We start from the raw sequence: 15,693 nt of genomic DNA, 5'->3' as shown, positions 1-15,693 counted from the left end.
AAGTATGGGAAGCCTCAAACTTAGATGGAGGTTTTACTACTGTATTGTAATTGCTGCAGTTCCGAGTAAAGTCTGATGCATTCGCGTAGCCTCATGAGGCGGTGGTGAGAGGAGGGGCAGAGACAGGCCAATGAAGTCTGCCTGCTTATTGGTCTGCTAGGGCTGCCGTAACCAAGGATCACAGACTGAAGTGCCTGAAACTTTGTTTCTTTACACAGTTCTGGACTCTAGGAATCTGAAAAGGTATTGACAGGGCTTGGTTTCTAATGAAACCTCTCTCTTTGGCTTGTACAGACATCTGTCTTCTTCTCCCTGTCTCTTCACGTGGTCTTCCCTCTGTACATATCTGTGCCCAAATTTCCTCTTCTTATAAGGACATTAGTCAGCCATATTGGATTAGGTATCTCCCTAATTAATTAATTAATTTAATGACCTTTTTAAAGACTCTTCTTTCCAAATCCAGTCACATTCTGAGGTACTGGCAGTTAGGATTTTAACACATGGATTTTGGTGGTGGGGAGTAGCACACAATTCCACCCATAATACCTACTTTACAGTCAGTCCTCTGCTGAGTCCAATCTGGTAACCACCATGTGGACACAGTGTCCTCTCAGGTGGGCTCTGTCCTCGAGCTCAGGGCACAGCCCAATAGCAGAGTGAGCCTTGTACAGAGCTAGTTGGATGGGGCAGGGCAGGGTACCAGGCTCTGAGGATCAGCTGAGGGAGTGGTGGATGGACAATCAGAGGGTGAGAGAAAACCTGCTCCTTTCAGAGGCACAGAGACTGATCCTTGAGGCTAGGCTAACTTGACACTTGTGTCAATCTATTATTGGAAAATGAGAGCGAGAAAAGATGATTCAATTTGCCACATTTCAATAAGCTGATGGATATTGATAGCCATATGTGTTCCATAAGGAGAGGAAGACCTATCCTGGACACTGCCATGAAGTAGTTGTATGACCTTGGATCTCTCTCCTCTTTTCTAGGTCTCAGTTTCTGTATCTATATATTATGAGAGCACAGTTAGGAATATATGAATGAATAACAGTTCCTTGATGCCAAGACAGTAGCTAACGAAAGTCCCTACTTAATCTGCAGTTTAGTACTCTAGAAGACCTTACCGTGAAAGTCAAAGGAAAAAGCGCCCAGTGGGAAAAACACACCAACTCCAAGAAGAAAACCTTGGCACTTGGCCCAATGCCAGTCCTCGAACAGGCATTCGATAAAGCTTTTATGAAAGGAAGTAAAAACAGAAAGAGTGAATCTCTATTAACTTTATTGAGGTTGATACAATAAGAATGTGAACAACTAAGGCCCAAGAAGGGGTGGTCATGATGAGAGAATGGAAGGAATGAGTGGAAAGAGGTCAGCAGCTGTGTCACAGGGCATTAATTGGGCACAGTGTGTGTGGTGCCTCCTGGGAGCTCTGGAACACAGAAGGTGTGATCAACTCTCCGTGTAACATTGATGCCTGGTACATGCCGCTATTTTTATGCACAGACACCATTTTGTGAGGGCCCATGGATACTTCCTGCAGAGTTTTCCGAGGGTGGCAGAAAGAGAAGCCTAAGGAGAGAAACTTCCATTTTTCTTAAAGTTAAATTACAAAACTATGGACTGTTTAATGGATTGAAATGAGCCTGCAGTTCTTCTCCACCGGAAATTATCGTCATTTTAAAAGCAGATGCTTTATCAAAGTAAGAAACTGTTAAGGGTATACACTCACTGAAGAAATCAATCTGCATCCTAAGGCAAGAGAAAGTGTTATAAAAACTTAATAAGAGCAATAGTTTTTTCCCTCAGAAAATAAAACTATAAAATGAGATGAGAAATTCAGACAGGAAGAAAAAATATTCATATGAGTTGTATGTTACAGAGGACAATGGATGAGTTTGTTAAAGAAAAAAACAGACGGATACTAAATAATATACATTCCTATGGATTTAGCCTATTCCTTTGTAATCTGTTATTTATGTCAACTTCACTATTACATTTAACCACGTTCTCTGGGCTGCTCCAAGTTCTATGCATACATACGACATAATTTCTCATCTACTGTCTTTACACTGGTTATCGGGCCTTGTCATCTTCTTTTTAATTTTTTTTTTTTTTGATTTGCAAATAAAACACTCTCTGTGTTCTCTTTGGGAGACTTTCATTAGAACCATCCAGCCCTGAACAGAGAAGCATTTCAAGATCAAAAGGGAGGCAAAATAATACTCTTCAGCAAGCAAGATAAAGATTCACACATAATTAAGCCAGGACTATAAGATTATTTAAGTAGATGTATCTTTTAAGAATAATCGAAGTGCTATAAGCTTTTCAAACTGCTGGAGCCAGTCCAGAAAAAGAAAGGGAACTGGCAGCGTGTTTGTGGAGGACAAGGGGAGGAGGAAAGAGATGGCAAGTCCAAATAGGTGAGCAGCGTCTATGCGTGGCAGGCCTTCCATGCATTTTATCTGTGAGGCAAGTTTATTAACCCCATTTTCCAGATGAAGGAAAAGAGGATCAAAGTTAATTTAACTTGGCAATGCTCATGCAGATGGAAAGAAGCTGAGCATTCTTTCTGTCTCTATATCCAGGCTCTTTCCTGCATGTTAATTCTTCCCACTTAAAGATCTCATTTAGAAGTGAAATAATGTCTCTTAATATAAGCATTCATTCACACATTTATGAGTGTCCCTTGTTTCCTGGGTGCCGAACAGATGCTTGAATACAGAGATGAGTAAGACATTCCATGGTGACCAAGGAATGAACATGTATTGTCTAACAGACGATGAACATGTATTGTCTAACATGTATTGACCATGAACATGTATTGTCTAACAGATGATGTCTTGAGCACACTTCACCTGTCATTTAATCTACTCTTTATACCAACCCTATGGTAGGAATTGTTATCTCCACTTTGCAGATGAGAGAAGGGGGGTCCAGAGAAATTCAATAGCCCATCTAAGCTCTGTGAGCAGTACCAAAATACAATCACAGGCACACCTGAATTTAACATCTGAGCTTTCACACACCATCTTGATTCACTGTCTTGATAAATCAAGTTGCATGCCCACAAACAGCTTAAACATCTCACAGGTAAAAAACAAAAAAAAACAAAAACATTCCCCCCCGAAAACAACAAAAAGCCACAATACATATAAGTGATTATATAATAAGAAAGAATTAGTGCATTTATTTCCTATTTCACAGCTGCCTTCTTTGATAATGAAGTAATCAGGGCTAAAGTCACAACCAACAAACTAAAACGTTAATTCACTGTTTTATTTACGTGTCCATTATCAATTCTCTGCATCTGTATGCTGGAATTAGTCTTCTATCTCCACTATAATCATAACTGGGTATCAAGGAAGGTATATGACTTTGAACAAATGGACTAAGAACTCTTTACTTCTGCATTTAATGGTAGGAAGAGAAGATCAGGCCAATATTTTCACATCACAGACTTCCAGACTAGGCAAGAGTTAACACTTAGAATTCACCGAAGAAGTGTAAGCTGTACTGGGGAATCTGCCTGCAGCTCTTTGCTGCTCTTGTTGTTTTAGCAAGTCCTTTGGATTCTGATAATGACAACCTCCTTTTATAGCAACAGATTTTAGGCAAATGCTCTACAGACTGAAACACCCTTGCAGCCCATACACCAGCAAGCTAAATATCTTACATAACTATAGATGGAGTGTCAGCAGTGTACAAGTAAAGTGCTTTCTACCATGAGAATAACGAACCACCAACAAATCATTAATGTCCTCCTGGCTATCTATTCAGCACTGTACCTGCCAGGTCAGCTTCTAAATGGGTCCTTTCAAGAAGAGTCAATTTTACTTTATTGGGAAGGAGAGAGATGAAATAGAGCCAGAAGGTTAATATGAGTTTAAGAGGAGCATAAGGTTATCTTGGCAATTAAAGACTCTCCAGGAGATTAATTACCTACAGCTAGGTCTTGCAAGTCACATAATTTATCAGCAGTTTTAAAATTTTGTGTATAACACAAAACTCTATTCTATATTCTCAATGATATCACTTCACTTTTTTTTTTTTTTTTTGCAGGACTAAGTTAAAATAACATTCTTTCTATGATCTATGTAGGAAAAAAAGAAATGCTCAAACTCCCATACCGATGTCATATAGAAGAAAAAATGTGGCCAAAATTGTACAATTTTAGAGAGTGAGAGTAAGACAGTGTACATAAGAGAGAGAAAGAGGGAGAGGACAAAGGGAGAGAGAGATTGACACTGAACTGGTTTCTGAAAGCCTTAGCAGGAGATTTGCTAAATGAAACAGTATGTGACAAGCCTGGGAGATGGGTAGGGGGACAAGGTTGCTGGAGGGCACGTTGGTAGCATTCTGATGACCTATAGTTTTAAAAACTTTCACTTTGAAAACCATAGAAAAGCCAGTGTGCTGCTGCTAGCTGAAATCATGATAGGATTTGTGTTAGACAACTGCCTTCTTGACCCACTGCCCTCCCCCTCATTCCAACCACCATCATCTCTCACCTGGATCTCTATAAAAGCTTCCCACATTTTTCTGCTGCCACTGGTCACCACCCCCCCACCCCAAACCTGTCTCTGCCCAGCAGGGAAGCTAGGCATCACTTATGATGGCAGTCACATCATGTCACCCCTGCTTAAAGGCTTTCCATCGCACTCAGAAAAAATTCCAAATCCTTGCCACAGTCCCCTCTGTTTGTCTTTCCAACCTGCTTTCCTATAACCCCTGCCCTCCCATCCCCACTCTGCCTTTACATTCTTCATCGCAGTGGTGTTGATTCTATTTCTTGAACAGAATCTTGTCATCATGTCATCAAATGCCACGTCGAACAAGCCCTCCTAATCAGTCTACTGAATGTGGCCTGCCACTCCCCACTTTCAGACACTATCATGGAGCCTTCATTTAGTGGCTACAGAGAGATTCTTTCTGAAGTTATAGCATTTATTCATTTCCATGTGCTTCCCCATCCTTCACTTTGTGTCCTCAGGACTTAGAGCAGTCCCTGGTGCATGCCGTGAGTCCAGGGGTTGCTACCTGGGGATCCTTCTGCATTTCAGTGGTCTGGAGCTTCTATCTTTCCTGGAGTGGGGAGATGCTATTAAATCTTTAGAAAGTTTCTGATACTATGTCATCCTGTGATAATAATTAAAACCACAACAATCAACAATGATAACCACACTTTACTAAGCACCTACTTAGCACCAGATACTGAACTGGATGTTTTACATATATTTTATAATTTAATCTCCCAACAACCCTATAAGGTTGTTAATTGCTATGGTGTCCTACCTCCTTATGCAGATGACACCAGGTACAAGATGAATATCTCTAATGTAAAAATCCAAAATCCAAAATGCTCAAAAATCTGACACTTCTTCAGCGCCAACATGATGCTCAAAGGAAATGCTGAATGGAACAGTTTGGATTTTGGATTTTTGAATTAGGGATGCTCAACTAAGAATACTGCAAATATTCCAAAATACCAAACATTTTGGATCCCAAGCATTTTTAAAAAATTTTTTTGTAATAATTGTAATGTAATAGATGTATATAGTTTCAGGGTACACGTGATGATTTAATACATTCATGTACTTGTAAGGATCAAATCAGTGTACGTGGGTTATCTGTCATCTTAAACATTTGTTACTTCTTTATGATAGAACCATTCTAATTCTTCCCTTCTAGCTATTTTGAAATATGCAATAGATTATTATAGACTCCAGTCACCCTAATGGTCTATTCAATACTGAACCTTATGTCTTGCATCACACCATATGTTTGTACTAATTTATTGACTTCTCTTCATATCTCTGCCCCATCCCAAGCATTTTGGATAAGGGGATATTCAACCTGTACTGATCCATGATGTTCTAGATCTCAATCTGCATTAGTCCAAAGTAGTAAAACATTACTCAGTATTTATGTAACTCTGTAAAGGATGTGAATAAATTCAGAGTTCTTTTGGGGAGTGAATTCAAATGCCTGGAAAATACTCTTCCTCTCTGCTCTACCATAGACCCATCCCGTGACAGTCACACTCTGCGCCACAAACGCCCTGACAACAGACACCACCTTGCAAGGGACCGAGCAGTAAGTGATCTCAGCCAGACTTCTCAGATAATGAGACACCCTTCCTGCTTCCTTCTGGGAAGGAATGGGTTCAACCAACTAAGAAAACAGCCTCTCCAGGTGTCGTGGTCTGTCTTCTGGAAAGGGAAGAAGCCCATGAATATAATATAAGGTCTTATTTTTCTGGCAAATGTACGTAAATTCTGGACCAGGTAGGTACTGCAGCCTGTTAATAGGATTTTCAAAAAAAAGAATTACTATAATTATTTTTTGGCAGCCTGGAGCTTTTTCATCTTTATAAGATGATAGTAATGTTTTAAAAGGATTATCATACTGTTGTGTGATGATGATAGCAATGATAATCATCTTTTATTATATGTAATGCTTTAAGAGTTTTAAAAATAATTTGATATAAAATAGGAGGTTTGCTCTTAAGAGTGAGACTTTGAGGTATAAGGGATTGTAATTATTTGCCAAATTTCACAGTAGGGGAAACTAAGGCTCAGGGCAATTAAATAGCTTCAGGCTAATCACAGGAGGGCAGCTTCAAGACCCAGGTGGCCTGATTCCTACTCCAGTGTTCTTTAAATAAATCATGACTGGTGAGCTAATTTAAAGGAAGAGACCAGAAGAGATTCTATCATAAGATTTCAAGGGTGTGTTTGTGTGCGCGCGCGTGTGTGTGTGTGTGTGTGTCTGTGTGTGTGTGTGTGTGTCAGGAGGGGTGGTGGATTCCAGAAAGTGATTCTTAGGAACTAAAAAGTTATTTTAGAAGTATGGACACATTATAAAACCTTAACAAAGCCTTGAATTCTAAGCATTGTCATCTGTTTCATATCACTCCGTCACAATTAAATCATGGTGTCATAACCACCCGGGCTTCAAGCTTCCCGATAAAGACACTCGATGGGTATAGAAAGAATGCTCTGCAAAGCCCTTTCATATTTATTTTCTCATCTTTTTTTCCCTCTCTTCAGAAATAATGCTTTTAGAGTTTGTATTGCTGCAGTTTCTGTCTTAATGAAATTAAAGGAGTCCATTTTATGGTTTCAGCAACAGTCATCTCTGGCAGTGACTTAACCAGCAGCTTTCTTTTTCTCTACTCTCTCCCTCCCCTCCAAAAAAGGAAGAGGAAAGCAAAGCTTCCTCACAATAGGTGCACTTCTGCTCTCTTTTTACATCTGTAACCCAAGTGGCTCATGAGGCTCTGTTCCAGAACTTTCTTTTCTGATTATTGACATGAGTGCCTGAAGTCAAGGCAGAGATAATGATACACTATTGTCTTCAGCAAAAGGCAAAGTCTGCTCTGTCACCCGGGCTCAGGACACAGGGGCATGCTGAGAAGAACAAAAGAGAAATCCCTAAATTTTGAACATAGCCTCCCAAAAGAAATATCTTCACTTTGACATCCAATGTTTAAATATACTGGAGTTGTAGTTTATGTTGAAGGTTAAAGAAGTTTAGTGAAAGTCAGTTTTAATGAATTCCAGTTCCCTCTATGTGCTTACCTCCAGAAAATGTTCTGCCTGCTGTTCTCGATCCAATTTTCTTGAAGTTGTTGTAATCAGACCTGTGTAGAAATGAGAACATTTAACTTTTAAATATCTGGGGCAAACAGCTTCCTGAGTGTGGGAAACGAGTCCAGTCAAAGGAAAAGCACAGGTGGTACGAACTGTAACTTTTCAACCCCTCGTGACAATCAGAATGGTCTCAAGAAATATTCATAAAGTAAAATTTACAACGAAAACCTAAAAAACGGTTTCAGCTTGCCTACCACAGTTGGGGTACTGTAATCACTCTGGGGATGTAAAAACTCACTAAAGAATCGCTGTTTTTCTGGTAATGAAGAGTTCCAATGATTCATTTGCATATGACTGAAATTCTACAGTAGAAACCTCATTAAAGATTTTAGAGTCCGTGAACAATTAATAGGTTGTTTATGCTGATTAGATTCAGGCTATGAAACAGAACTTTCTTATTTAACTTTTATATGCTTCTATAATTTTTGTTATACTTGACAAAGACGGTTATTTCTGTAATCACTACTTGTACACATAATTGTTTCAGATTTAATAACTTACATAGCAAAGATCTCATACTGTAATTTTATCATTTTCTTTTATGTGTTTGAATCTTTATACAAAATAAGTTCCACATGAAAAATACCTATCTTTTCTTCCCATGGTGTTTCTCATAAGCGAATCACCCCTTTGAGTATAAAGACAAAGAAAAGAAAATGAGAAGACAAAACCTTCAAGGCCTCTCAGCTTATTGCACCAATTTGTCTTTTGCAGGTTTTATTATTCCTTTTGTCAAATGGCAATTAGGAGGTCAAATTTATTTTCCATTTCTTGATTCCATGATGTCCCTAAAGAGAATATGGGGTGGGCTGTTTCCCTGGTATATGCTGATCGACAATGGAGGGACAGAGAAAAACCCTATGAAAAGCCTGCTCCCAGTGCTGGTGAGGTAGGTGCAGTGTGGAAATGTGTTTCACCGGGGGTTGTGGAAGAGCTCTTGACCTCAAGCTTCTGTCTTATACAGAAGTGGTGAGTGGGAGTACACAGATTTTAGAGAAAGCTAAGAAGACACCACAGGAAATTAAATGGCTCCCCATGGCCTTCAAAATAATATCCCACTCAGGGTAGCATGGCTGTTTACAAGCTGACCCCGCTCCCTTCCAGCTCCACACTCGCCACAGGAGGAAAACCTGTGTTTCCAGTACACAAACCGTCTGTCTTTCCATGAATTCATTCTGGAACGTGTCCCAAAGACTTTTTTCTTTATCTTTTTATTGTAAATTGACAAGTTACAGGTATATATATAAATACATGGGGTGCAAAATGAGGTTATGATTCAACATACCACGTGAAATAATTAAATCAAGTGAATTAACATATTCATTGCCTACAATACTTATCATTTTTTTGTGGTGAGGACATTTGAAATTTATTAGCAATTCTGAAATGTACAATACACTATTAACTGTATTCACCCAAGCTGTATGTCACTATGCTGAGCTAGGATTTTTTTTAAGTTCAGCTCAGATGTTAGCCTTTGCTGACCCTGTTTAACAGGGTTAGGTGGCCATCTGCTCTACCCCTGTGTAACCAGCGCTCTTCATTATTGATCTCTGCCTTACACTAGAATTCTTTGTTCACATGTCTGTATTTCCACGCTAGACAAACTGACAGAGTTACTTCATGGGAAGAGACTGTCTTTTGATTCGGAAACTCTGATGCCTACCTAGTTCCTCACCTAGAACAAATCATAGGAACTCACTGATGCTTACGTAATGAAAAGTTGCTCTGGAAGAGATCTACTATACGTTATTCTTTAGTTTAGCTACAGACTTGGAATGTGTTTGTTTAGGAGGGTATTGTTTTGTGTGGGAAGGGTGTATTTGTGGGTGGGAAAGGCTTGTGTGACATGTGCACTCACAAAGTTTGCAGAGTTCCTCCGTGTGAATGAGCAATGCCAGGTACTCTTGGGTGTAAAGAGCTACTGTCAGAGATCAAGGAGGGAAGACTGCTGCCAGAAAGGTCAAGGAGGATCAGTAACTTTCCTTCCTTAGCTGGCCATCAGAGTCACTGGGGAAATGTCAAAAGCACAGATTTTGTCTCCCTGCTCCATCCCTCATTTACACTATCAGAATCTCTTGGGCTGAGGGCTGTGATGATCCACTGATTCTAAGAGAAAGGTGCTATCAATTTCACCATCTTTTGTTGACTCTCACTCTGACTTTATATTGACCTTACTTCTTCTGACCAGACATGCTCAAGAATGAAACAGACTGAACTGCTCTAGCGTCTAGATCAGAACATCAGGCTCTGCGTGTGTGGGTGTGAGGTGGGGTGATGGAGACAGCGTTTCAGCGCCTGCTGAGGGGAGGGGAGGAGAGGAATAAAGGGTGGCACAGCTCTCTGATTCACATTGACAGAGGGTCTGTGTGGTCACCCCAGTGGATGGTTAACACACACATCTGACACTTTTGTTTCATTTTTGGGCCATTCTACTGGACAAGGTCATATATCACAGAGGCTATTTCAAAGTGGGGAGTAACTCTCTTCTCACAAGGTGGGGGAATCTTTCACATAGCCTCCCCTCTCCTGTGTGGGGGCTCCTCTATTAGAGTCCACAATGGGAATGAGACAAGCTTGTTATATTGAGGCTATAAATGAGGGAAAGGGCTGTTGGCCTCCACCCGGCTGCTCTTTCAGCCACAAAGGACCAGGACCCCTTTGCCCTCTGTTCCTCTGGGGACTCTCTATCATCGCAGGTGCTCCTTGCCCAGGGTCACATGGCCATAGCCCATTGTCATGTGGCTGTGCACAGGGAAGAGGTCAGCTTCCTCTCCTGATGATTCTTAGGGCAATTCTTTAGGACATTCACTTATTTTCACAATGCCCACATGTAACTGGGAGAGCTGAAGGGTCCCCTTCACCTGCATACCTTCACTAAGAAGAGTGTCTCACATATGGATCAGCCAAAAGAGAGAGACCAGCTTCCTAAAAACTCTGAAACAACATACACAACAGTGAACTTGGAGCTGTGAGGACGACAAGCAGTTTCTGTTCCTGGAGTAAAAAGACACGGGAAAGCCTCTGCAGGTTACAGTTCTCTTGGCTTCTACTACCTTTATTTTCACAGATATGAAATAATAGGCAAGAAATAAAATGTAAGTTAAAAGTGGAAGTCAGTAGGAAGTCAGATGAGGTGCTATAGGGATAGGGAGTGTCAGTTTGCTAATGGGTGGAAGGCTTCTTTTTGGAGAGATGAAGAAAATGTTCTAAAATTAGACTATGGTAATGGTTGCACAATTGTGTAAATATTCTGAAAACCATTAAATTGTGTCCTCTAACTTGGTGAAGGTTACTGCATGTAAATTATATGCTAATAACGCTGTTAAAAAAATCAGTAGAAAATCATAAACCCTGACTTTAAGGTTTTAACATGTCTTTCATATTTGGAAAAGGCAGGCTGTTAAGAATATTTAAATGAATGAATGAATGAATGAATGGGTTACTTAGTTTAGGCCTCAGGCATGAAGAAGGGCTAAAATGAATGGAGTCGATTGGGCTTGTTGATGGGAATCTGGAACATGGAAACATTGAGACTTTATGGTTAAAGCAACAACTGGTAGTTATTTGCAGCTGAAAATAAATAAATACATCTTGTTATCAGAATCTTGAAAAAATAAATCTTGTTATCAAGCCAGGGTCAGCTAAACCAAGAAGGCATAAAAGCTTTTCTCCTGCTGAAAGTACCTTCTCAGGATGGACTACGGCACCTCAGCGGCATTGCCATTGTTTACAGTCAGAAAAGAATACAGTGAGCCATCCTTCCTGGTCCTGAGGAATTAGTTAAAATGACCAATGCCGCCTCTTCGTTTATAATGACTTTGTCGTAGCTGAATGCATTTGGGCCTCAGAACAGAGAACAAGACAAAACAGAGCAACCTCCCGCCTCAACCACACTGACTCATCACTGGCGAAGGCAACCCCATTCTGTAACCTATACAAGAGAGAGGTGTGTGCATTACGCACGTAACTGTAGACCCACTGGGCACCGTAAATTGGGGACTGAAATGATGAAATTGAATTTCAAAGATAAATCATAGGCAAGCTTTTGAATGTGGTTTGGAGATATAAACAAACTCATCATTTGATGTAATTACATATGCAAACCTCCAATTTAGGAGGGGAAGTAGGTCAGTCCTAAGTGAATGATACTCAATAAGGGGGTGGAGGGAGACATATGGCTGGAACCATGCAATTACTTTTAAAATAGCTGCTTTTGATTTTTTGTTATGGAGATGGAAGAATCTAATGACCTCTGTCTGAGAAACAGCCTGAGCATGAAAATGTGGCTGCCTGTTCGAAAGAGAATTCAAAATGTTCTAAGTAGTTATGGTCGGAGAAGTGACACTTGTAAGGATGGCAGCTCTTCCCTGATTTTTCTCCCTGTGGGTGTCCGGGGTCACAGCTGCGTAATCTGCTGCCATGACATTCACATTTTCTTTAAGTGCTACTTGAAGCAGCGCAGGTCTTAGCTGTTTCAGCATAATTCTCCAAGACTGTTGGAAGCTGGGTTTGGTATTTTAAAAATACAACTAGAATTATCAGCTCGGTGAGCTACAATTAATTCTTTCCTCTGTGTTTTTCATATTCCATTCCCTATGCTTCTCACTTCTTCACGTCTGTACCCAACTATCTGGTAAACCCTTCACCATTCTTCCAGACAGTTCGGTTGTTACTCTCTATGTGCAGCCCTTTCGGACCTTTCCTTACCTGCATGTTGCATGTAATTTCATGTATCATCTGAATCTCCCTTGAGACTACAGTTTTAGAAGGCAAAGGCTTTGGGTCTTTAAACACAAGTAAGCCCAACAACATAGATCAATGCCTCCTCAATTTTTTAAATAAAATACTACTTTTACAGCACACAACATTTTGCTCTAATTATTAGTCAAAGAGTCAATCTTCCCTAATAGGGCACAGGGAAAAGGATGGTGAATAGAATTTATTCATGTTGTATTCCTGGTGTTTAACACAGAACCTGCCACATTGTAGGTAACAAACAAAATTTATCTAAATGAAGGTGATGTGGATGTAGTCTTCCAAAACTTTCAATGTTAATTTATTATAGAGTGGCCATGATGGCTCCAATGCATGGGTGTTAAAGTTATCTGAATGATCTCCTCCATCCTTTGAATAACTTTAATGTTGTTCTGGTTTTTGGAGGTCATCAGAGCAATTCCTGATAGACTTTTAAAAAAATTTCGGCTGCTAGTTAAATATTGTTAATCTTTAATCTTATGCATAAAGTATTCTAATTTCTACCTAATTTAGGGAGAGAAATAGGAAAATAATAATATAGTTGTATCCAATGCTTACTGAGTATTAAATATGTGCCAGGTACCATATTAAACAGTTCATATTCATAATCTCATTTTATCTCACAATAGTTCAGATATCATATAGTCTGAGAATATACATTACATACTTTTTAAAAAAACAGACCTAATACATGTCTTTACTACAACTTTATTTTTTCCTCAAACTCTGAAATTTCAGAGAAATATAAATTATCTTGACTCCATTTTTAGGAGGAAAACAGTTAAGTAAACTTGCCCAAGGTCACCAGTGACTATACACAATTCAAACCCAGGGACTCTTGTTTCACACCTGTAATCTCATGCTTTGAGAGGGCAAGGCAGGAGGACTGCTTGAGGCCAGGAGTATGAGATCAGCCTGGGCAACATGGTAAGACCTGTCTCTTTAATAATAATAATTAGGCACCTGCAGTTCCAGCTACTTGGGAGGCTGAAGTGGGAGGATGGTTTGAGCCCAGGAGTTTGAAGTTACAGTGAGTTATGATCATGTAACTGTACTCCAGCCTGGGAGAGAGGGAGAGAGGGAGAGAGGGAGAGAGGGAGAGAGGGAGAGAGGGAGAGAGGGGGAGAGAGAGAGAGAGGGAGAGGGAGAGGAAGAGGGGGAGGGAGGGAGGGAGGGAGAGAAGGAGAGAGAGAGAGAGAGAGAGAGAGGGAGAGAGAGAGAGAGAGAGAGAGACTGACTCTGTCTTTAAAAAAAAGAAACCTCCAAACCAAAACCAAAACTCTAACTCCGAAGCTTCTTCAGTGTTTCCCTTTATCTCCCTAGCAGAAGATGTGGGGCGTTGGCAAAGTCATCTGTCTAGGAGCCAGGAGTCCTGGGTCCCAGAATCGGCTCTGTCAGTAATTGGTCATTAGATGACAGGTAATCGTAATCCTTCTCCAGGCCTCAGTTTCCTCATCTAGGAATGTCCTAATGCCTCTTTTCAGGGTGAAGAATGTAGACTGTTAGTCTTCTTCCTTCTCTGCTTTATTCCCTGAGTATACTTTCTTCTCAAGGGTCTTAAGCCCAGCAGTGAAGGACCTAAATGGGTCCCCCAATCAGTAATAATACATGCTGTGTTCAAATTTATCCACAGGATAGACACAAAATTAAACATCCATATGCATATGTCTCAAAACGAGAAGAGTAAAAATATTAGTTAACTATACGTATGTGCTTTTAAATAGGGAAAAAACCCACACTGGTTACTCCCACATTTACAATGTTTTCTATAAGATTCTGATTTCTAGAACCTATTTCTACCTCTTTCTCTTCAGCCCATTAGGGAGCATTAAAATATTCCCTGCAGTATTTACATATGGACATCAGGCTGTGCACTTAATTTGGAGAGAAATGAAATTCATGCATAGCAAATGCAAATTTCAGGAGTAGAGGAAAAATTAGAGTGAAGAGTTGTATCATGTTTGCTTAAAAAATAAACAACTAAGTAATGTGTGTTCTCAGATATTTACTTGAAAAGAAAAAACACCAGGAAGAAAAAATATATATACAAGAGCTACAACATGTTACAAGGGGGTTAAAAAAAGGATTCTGGAAACTGGCCCCATGAGACGTGCTTTTTAATTAAGGGTTGTTTTATCAGGTGTAAAGATTTGGAGTTGCTCAATTGAGCACGTGGTGCTGCTATCAAATTTTCCTAAGAAAAGTTGACAGGGGAAATCACCCATGGCGCTTAAGCCTGCAACTTGGGCTTCACTTTATAAATAGTGATTTCCGAGGTGCTCATAGAAGCTTTAAAACTCTAAAAGTGAGGGTACAGTTTAAACAAAATAATGAAGATGCTGTGGGTCAAACATGGTTTATGGCTGTTGGTTTTCTGTAATAGATACATTTCATTTCTCTCTTTGCAGGCTAATGAATGGCATTTCTGAATTCTGTCTTAGCAGCAGGGAAATCCCGGGCAGTGTTCTGCCAGAAATACTTTTCCCTTTGGATTCAGGATTCTGTAGCTGCTACAGGTAGCAAAGGGAACAAGCCATCCTGCCGAGGAAAAGTGTCGAGGCTGGCACAGACCTGGCAACTTCCCTTCAGGCCTAGCTGGCAGATGGAGTTGCTCACAGCCTGCAGGGAGAGTTCTAAGGTTCAGGCATGCCCTGCGTCCTCACTCTACTGCTCACTATACATATGATTAGAAGCATCTGGGATCAAGCCCACTTGTCATCAGAGTGAAGGATAAGGTGGGGCCAACAAGGGAGGGAGAAGTGAAGATGATGCTGTATGGTAGACAGTGCTTCCCAAGTCCTCCTCATCTGTATAATCTTCTCCTGTACCCAGTGGTCTTGCCATCTTCATGCACACATGCATGCATGTATGTGCACACACTCAGTTAGAACCAGAGAGGCTGTGTACATGCCTAATCTTACCAGAATCCTGGATAGTTCCCACTCCCATCTGTTCTTCCATCAGTTCTTCTCTTCATCACCAGTCTCCATGGCTCTCCCTCCCAACTGCACAGAGCCCTCTGGTTCTGCCTTCAAATGGTGCCTAGATGAGGAGGCATTTATGCACCTGAAGAAGTCTCTAGGCTATTAAGTTAAACCTTGAATGCCATATTGGATTTCTTCAGCAAAATTAAGCCACAGATGGTGAACCAGCATTAAGGATGTCATATGAAATGATGCCATCTTTAGGTGCTATTTACATACCACTCATGTGCATGCTCAGATTTGCAATATGGCGCACTTCTCCCCCTTTCTCTTTCTGCCAAGACTTTTTTTTCATAGTTCTG

General features: G+C 40.4%; 1 protein-coding gene across 2 annotated transcripts in view; it reads right to left on the bottom strand.

Moving 5' to 3' along the window:
* FAT3 (FAT atypical cadherin 3) overlaps window positions 1-15,693 on the bottom strand; it is a 532,147-nt gene that overhangs the window by 195,824 nt on the left and 320,630 nt on the right. For both annotated transcript variants that reach the window (XM_064365390.1, XM_064365391.1), the window contains exon 3: window positions 7,578-7,639. In XM_064365390.1, coding sequence (XP_064221460.1) covers window positions 7,578-7,639 — 62 coding nt within the window. The remainder of the gene's footprint in view (window positions 1-7,577; window positions 7,640-15,693) is intronic.

The sequence above is a fragment of the Aotus nancymaae genome, unplaced genomic scaffold (genome assembly GCF_030222135.1).
Source record: "Aotus nancymaae isolate 86718 unplaced genomic scaffold, 86718_ANA_hifiasm-v0.15.2.pri h1tg000059l, whole genome shotgun sequence".
NCBI classification, from domain to species: Eukaryota; Metazoa; Chordata; class Mammalia; order Primates; family Aotidae; genus Aotus; species Aotus nancymaae.
Note: the sequence above shows the minus strand (reverse complement) of the source record. Positions and strands in the feature narration are given on the sequence as shown.